This window comes from Otolemur garnettii, unplaced genomic scaffold, assembly GCF_000181295.1.
Source record: "Otolemur garnettii isolate 467f Iridium unplaced genomic scaffold, OtoGar3 scaffold00172, whole genome shotgun sequence".
In the NCBI taxonomy this organism is placed as follows: domain Eukaryota; kingdom Metazoa; phylum Chordata; class Mammalia; order Primates; family Galagidae; genus Otolemur; species Otolemur garnettii.
In genome coordinates this window covers 1,282,402-1,288,238 of record NW_003852567.1, presented here as the reverse complement: position 1 = coordinate 1,288,238, position 5,837 = coordinate 1,282,402, and the positions used below count along the sequence as shown (strand labels likewise).

The following is a 5,837-nucleotide window of genomic DNA, read 5'->3' as shown; positions in this document are numbered from 1 at the left end:
AGCTACTTGGGAGGCTGAGGCAAGAGACTCGCTTAAGCCCAGGAGTTGGAGGTTGCTGTGAGCATGATGCCATGGCACTCTACCCAGGGGGATAGCTTGAGGCTCCATCTCAAAAAAAAAGAAAGAAGAAAGCATACAATCTGTGGAAACCACATTTCTTTATACTTGCATCTTGACTAGTCAAGTCATCCCAACACAGGCACCTCAGCAATCCTCCACCTTATATATTTACCTTGCAGTTCCTTACCTCAACCAGCAGCTCCAGACTCTCCAGCTCTGCTGCTGTGTTTCCCAGTTCCTGATATATCCTAGAGGCCTCCAGAAGTGGGGGACCTAAGGCTGATCCACATTTCAGGGCTTCAATCAAGTACAGCAGTGCTCTTTGTGGATATCCCTAGAGGGGTGGGAGGACACAAGGCTCAGCTACCCTTACCAAAGCTAAAGGTCATCAATGTAGTTCCACCAACTGACCAGAGGACTGTTTTTACCATCTTACGGAGACAAGTCCCCAGTGCCGTGTACACCTGAACCAACACAGGCCGTGGACACAGACCTGAGGCCGCTTCATGTAGGCTGCTTAGTGCCTTGGGCAGATTCCCTGTGATCAATTCCTGGAGACCTGAGGATCAGGCAATCAGGGTATAATCTTAGAGACACCCATAGGGAAGAGGTCATGATGTAGAACAAGAGCCTAGAGAAGCTCCACAGAGCTGAATGGGACATGACAGAGAAGGTATGAGTCCAGAGGATTTCTTAAGGGGGGAAGGAATGAGTCAAGGTTGCTAGCTGACCTTGGCGGTAAGTAAATGCTGTCAGAAGGATGTCCCTCAATTCCTGGGCATCCTGCAGGGTCAATGGAGTATCTGATTCCTTAGCAGGGGGGCTCCAAGTTTTCAGAAGCAACAGCAGATCTTCAGAGGTTCCACTCTGGGGAGAAAAGGATAATCAGTGGCTCCAAGCCTGTAACCATCTCCTCTTCTCCTATGTCAGTTTATCCTGGCTAGACCTTGAGCTCAAGGGATCCCCCAGTTCTAAGAAATGGATAGCTGTGGGGCAAGGATAAAGAGAGTAAGAAAAATATGGGACAGTGTTGATATATTCTAGTGTGCCTTCTCACTCAGGACAAGAGCATGAGGACATGGAGCAAAGACCATGTTTGAGTTACTAATAAGACTAAGGCGGGGGCCGCATGTGGTGGCTCACATCTATAATCCTAGTATTTTGGGAGGCCAAGGTGGGTGGATGGCTTAAGGTCAGGAGTTTGAAACCAACCTGAGCAAGAGCGAAACACCATCTCTACCAAAAATAGAAAAAATTAAACAGGTGTGGGGATGCTGAGCTACTTAGGAGGCTAAGGCAGGAGGATAGCTTGAGCCTAGGAGTTTGAGGTTGCAGTGAGCTTATGATGATGCCACTGCACTCTACCTGGGGTGACAGAGTAAGACTCTGTCTCAAAAAAAAAAAAAAAAAAAAAGGCAGCACTGTGGCTTAAAGGAGTAGGGCGCTGGCCCCATGTGCCAAAGGTGGCGGATTCAAACTCAACCCCAGCCAAAAAACTGCAAAAAAAAAATGACTGAGGTTGGGAGGTGACTTCAGCAAGGTCATGAGAGCCTTAACCTTATCCAAAATCATTAAGCTGCTTTTAAAAACACTACCAAGAGAATTCCCCCAATGACCGACCAACCAGGGGAATATCACCCAAATCCCTAAGAAAATCCAAGTTTTCTGACCACCAATCCGCCTTTCTAGTACATAAGGATGTTACTGCAGCTAGGGAGAAGAGAGGAGGGATTGAGAAAGGAAGGAGGACCCTCAACTCCAGGTCATTTTTCCCATTACCTGGCTACCATTCAGGATCTGCAGCAGGAAGGCCAGGTCCCTAAGGTGGTCAGTGCTCAGCCAGAGGGCAGCCTGCAGGCTAGCAAGATGGTGCAGGACAGGAAGCAGCTCCGGCAGAAGGGAGGAAGCATGCAGCACAGACTCCCACAGCTCCCTGAGTCCCCATTCCAACCTGGGCCCCAACTGTTCCTGTGTTTCCAGCACTGTAGGGTATATACACACAGCTGAGATGGGATCTCATCCTCCATCTCCCCATACTCTCTGACTTTCCTCCTCTGCAGGAGCCAAAAGGTCACATAATACCTCAACCTGGTCTGAGGATCATATGGAGGATCAGGGAATGTAATCTCTCCATGGAGGTGACAGATTTTGTTGCTCCTCCCACCCCCCTACAAGGGCTTAAACCTAGACTGATTAGCAAGGACATGGGAGGCAATCTCTGGTCTCACCTCTTTCTAGGCCCTGTTGGATATATTGAGCCTGATCTTCAGTAAAACCCTGGGCTAGGCTTGTCCTCAGGATAATGAAGTTGCAGGTGACAGTCAGCTCCATGGGGAGAATGGGAACAGCTGCAGGAAGCCCTGGAGCAATAAATGCTGGTCTTATAGATAGCTTCCCCATGGCCAGTTCTCCAGATAAGATCCCAATCCAGAGATCACCCCACTCTAACAAAAATGGCCTCAAAAAAGAAGCTACCCTGGCTCAGCGCCTGTGGCTCAAGTGGCTAAGGCGTCAGCCACATACACCTAAGGTGGTGGATTTGAATCCAGCCCAGGCCGGCCAAGCAACAATGATGGCTGCAACCAAACAATAGCCAGGCGTTGTGTCGGGCACTTGTGGTCCCAGCTACTTGGAAGGCGGAGGCAGGCAACTAGCTTGAGCCCAGGAGTTGGAGGTCGCTGTGAGCTGTGATATCACCGCACTCTACCCAGGGGAATAGCTTGAGGCTCTGTCTCAAAAAAAAAAAGGAGAAGAAACTACCCTTTGGACAGAGAGTTATGGAAAGAACATTAAGTTCTCCAGATCAGACCATCTGGAAACTACTTCTTCAAATGCCACTGTGTGTGCACACGTGCCTGAACAAAGACAATTCCACCCCAGACCACTGTGTACCTTAAACAGGAGCCCCTGCCCTCTGAGTAATCACCTAAATCCCAGAAATGCAGAAGAGGAACTTGTCTCTATCTGTGGAGGAGGGGAACTGACCATCCTGGGGAGGACCCTGCTTACCTTGCAGACTACGAAGGAGCTCCCTGAGCCCTTCCAGCCCTTGAGCCAACTGCTGTCGCCTCAGCGGCAGACCAGAGCCCTGAGCCACCTGCCAAACGTGGAAGAGGGTGTCATTGAGGAGCACTTCTTTTCTCTCCTCTTGCAGCAGAGAGGATAGTTGTGGCGAGTTTCTCCCTCTTTGGTTGAGCTAAGCCCCTAACCTCCATCGGCTGGAACAAATCTACAAAGCCCCTTTCCAGGTTAGTGGGGTTACAAAGTCAGGGTCCCAGCAACCGTGTTACCTTGGCCTGTCGAACGAGCTGGTCGTTCTTTTCCCTCCACAGGTCGAGGAAGCTGGAGCCCAGAGGAAGCTGGTGGGACATAGTGGCTGAGGCTCACCTAAACGGGCTTCTATAGGGTGAGGGTGGCCTGCCGAAGGTACCACTCTAGTCGGGAGGGCTTGTGCACTTCCGCACCCCGCCGGGATCCCCTGTTCGCCTCTGGGTCCCAGCTGGGCAGCCCACTCTTTCCAGGAGAAACTGGACGCTCTCTCCACGCTGCCGGCCCCTGCTCCCAACCTCGCCTCGGGTTAGTCCGGCCTGCAAAACTCTCGGCTGGGGTTGGTCTCCTTCAAGAGTTAGTTCCTGCGGGAAACTTGGGGAAAAAATAAGTCCAGATCGACCAGAGGGCTAGACTGAGAAGGGATAGAGACAGAGGCGTGTGCGTCCGGCTGTCGCACAGGTAGCGGAGGTCAAAGCTTTGAGAAGGGTTGGCAGGAGCCAGTATCGGTACCAGGGTCTGGCTCTGCCTTTCGCCTTCTGGGTTTCCCGCCCTGCGAGGTGCATGCTGGGAGTTGTAGTTCCCCGAGCCGGGGGAGGGGGGCGAACTGAGCACAGCCCCGGAGCAACGTGCATGCAAAACACAAGATCGGTCTTTTTTTTCTGCTCACCCTGAGAACCAATGCGCTCGCCGCTGCCTACCCAACCGGGTGCAGTCTGACTGCTGGCAGCGTGGCTCTGTGCAAGTGGACGCTGCACTGCTCAGAGGTACCTGGCCAATCTCTTCAACAAATGGAGCTAGGAGAATTGGATTTGTGTATACCAAAAGAAAAAGAAAAAAAGAGGCTGAAAGTAAAAAATAAATAAAAGAAAAATTAAAAAAAGAAAAAGAGGCTGAGGCAAGCCCAAGAGTTTGAGGTTGCTGTAAACGATGACAGGACAGCACTCTACACAGAGCAAAAGAGTGAGCCTCTTCTCTCTCAAAAAAAAAGGGAAAAGGCTCGGCGCCTGTGGCTCAAGGGGCTAAGGCGCCAGCCATGTACACCCAAGGTGGTGGGTTTGAATCCAGCTGGGGCCCGCCAAACAACAATGATGGCTGAAACCAAAAAATAGCCGGGTGTTGTGGCGGGCGCCTGTGGTCTCAGCTACTTGGGAGGCGGAGGCAGGAGACTCGCTTGAGCCCGGAAGTTGGAGGTTGCTGTGAGCTGAGATGCCACGGTACTCTACCCAGGGGGACAGCTTGAGGCTCCTGTCTCAAAAAAAAAAAAAAAAGAAAAGAAAAAGAAACAAACTCAACCGTACACCACACATATATGAAATCCGCTCAAAAGGGATCACAAATTATACAGGCAGTCCCCAGGTTATGAACCAGACAAGTTCAGTAGGTTTGTTCTTAAGTTGAATTTGTATGTATGTTAGAACAGATACATTTACCTATTACCTGTAAGTCTCCGTTCGCTCATAAGTTTAGGTCATACATCAGAGAAACGTGTAACTCAGGGACTGCCTGTAAAGGCCACAAATATAAAGCATCTGGAAGAAAACTTAAGCGAACATCTTTATGGCCTTGGGATTGGCCACAAGTTTTTAGACACAACACTAAAAGCATAAGCAAAAAATAAAGTTATACTGCATTGAAATTAAAATGCCGGCTCGGCACCTATAGCTCAACCGGCTAAGGCGCCAGCCACGTACACCTAAGGTGGCGGGTTCAAATCCCTAGCCCGGACCTGCCAAACAACAATGACGGCTGCAACCAAAAAATAGCCGGGCGTTGTGGTGGGCGCCTGTGGTCCCAGCTACTTGGGAGGCGGAGGCAGGAGACTCGCTTGAGCCCAGGAGTTGGAGGTTGCTGTGAGCTGTAATGCCACAGCACTCTACCCAGGGGGACAGCTTGAGGCTCTGTCTCAAAAAAAAAAAAAAAAAAAGAAAGAAATTAAAATGCCTACATTACACAGACATCATTAATAAAGTCAGGCTGGCTAGTGGATCATGCCTGTAATCCCACCACTTTGGGAGGCTAAAGCAGGAGGATCTCTTAGACCAGGAATTCAACACCAGCCTGGGCAAAATAACAAGATCCTGTCTCTACAAAAAAAAAATAGTGGGGCGGCACCTGTGGCTCAAGGAGTAGGGCGCCAGCCCCATATACCAGAGGTGGTGGGTTCAAACCCAGCCCAGGCCAATAACTCCAAAAAAATCCCACCAAAACCAAAAAAAAATAGTGGCACATGCCTATAGTCCCAGCTACTAGACAGGCTGAGGCAGGATTCCTTGAGCCCAGGATTTTGAGGTTACAGTCAACTTTGATGGGGTGGCCACTGCACTCCAGCCTGGGTGACATAGCAAGATCCTGTTTCTGAAAGAAAAAAAAATACTTTAAAATGTTCAATTTTATATGAATTGTATCTCAATTTTTTCTTGTTTTTCCTTTTTCCCTTTATTTCTGTAGAGTTCCTCTGTGATCAATTTTATCTCAAATTTAAAAAAGAAAATGAATCAAGTATAAAT

The 5,837-nt window shown here is 49.6% G+C and overlaps 1 protein-coding gene across 1 annotated transcript in view; it reads right to left on the bottom strand.

Moving 5' to 3' along the window:
* Window positions 1–3,957, bottom strand: part of FANCG (Fanconi anemia complementation group G) — a 7,828-nt gene extending 3,871 nt beyond the window's left edge. The window contains exons 1-7 of the mRNA XM_023519342.1: window positions 3,351–3,957; window positions 3,070–3,157; window positions 2,289–2,420; window positions 1,840–2,042; window positions 792–927; window positions 489–619; window positions 233–394 (exon numbers count right to left, since the gene is read on the bottom strand). Of these exons, the coding sequence (XP_023375110.1) occupies window positions 233–394; window positions 489–619; window positions 792–927; window positions 1,840–2,042; window positions 2,289–2,420; window positions 3,070–3,157; window positions 3,351–3,431 (933 nt within the window). The 5' untranslated portion in view covers window positions 3,432–3,957. The remainder of the gene's footprint in view (window positions 1–232; window positions 395–488; window positions 620–791; window positions 928–1,839; window positions 2,043–2,288; window positions 2,421–3,069; window positions 3,158–3,350) is intronic.
* Window positions 3,958–5,837: the final 1,880 nt, after the last annotated feature.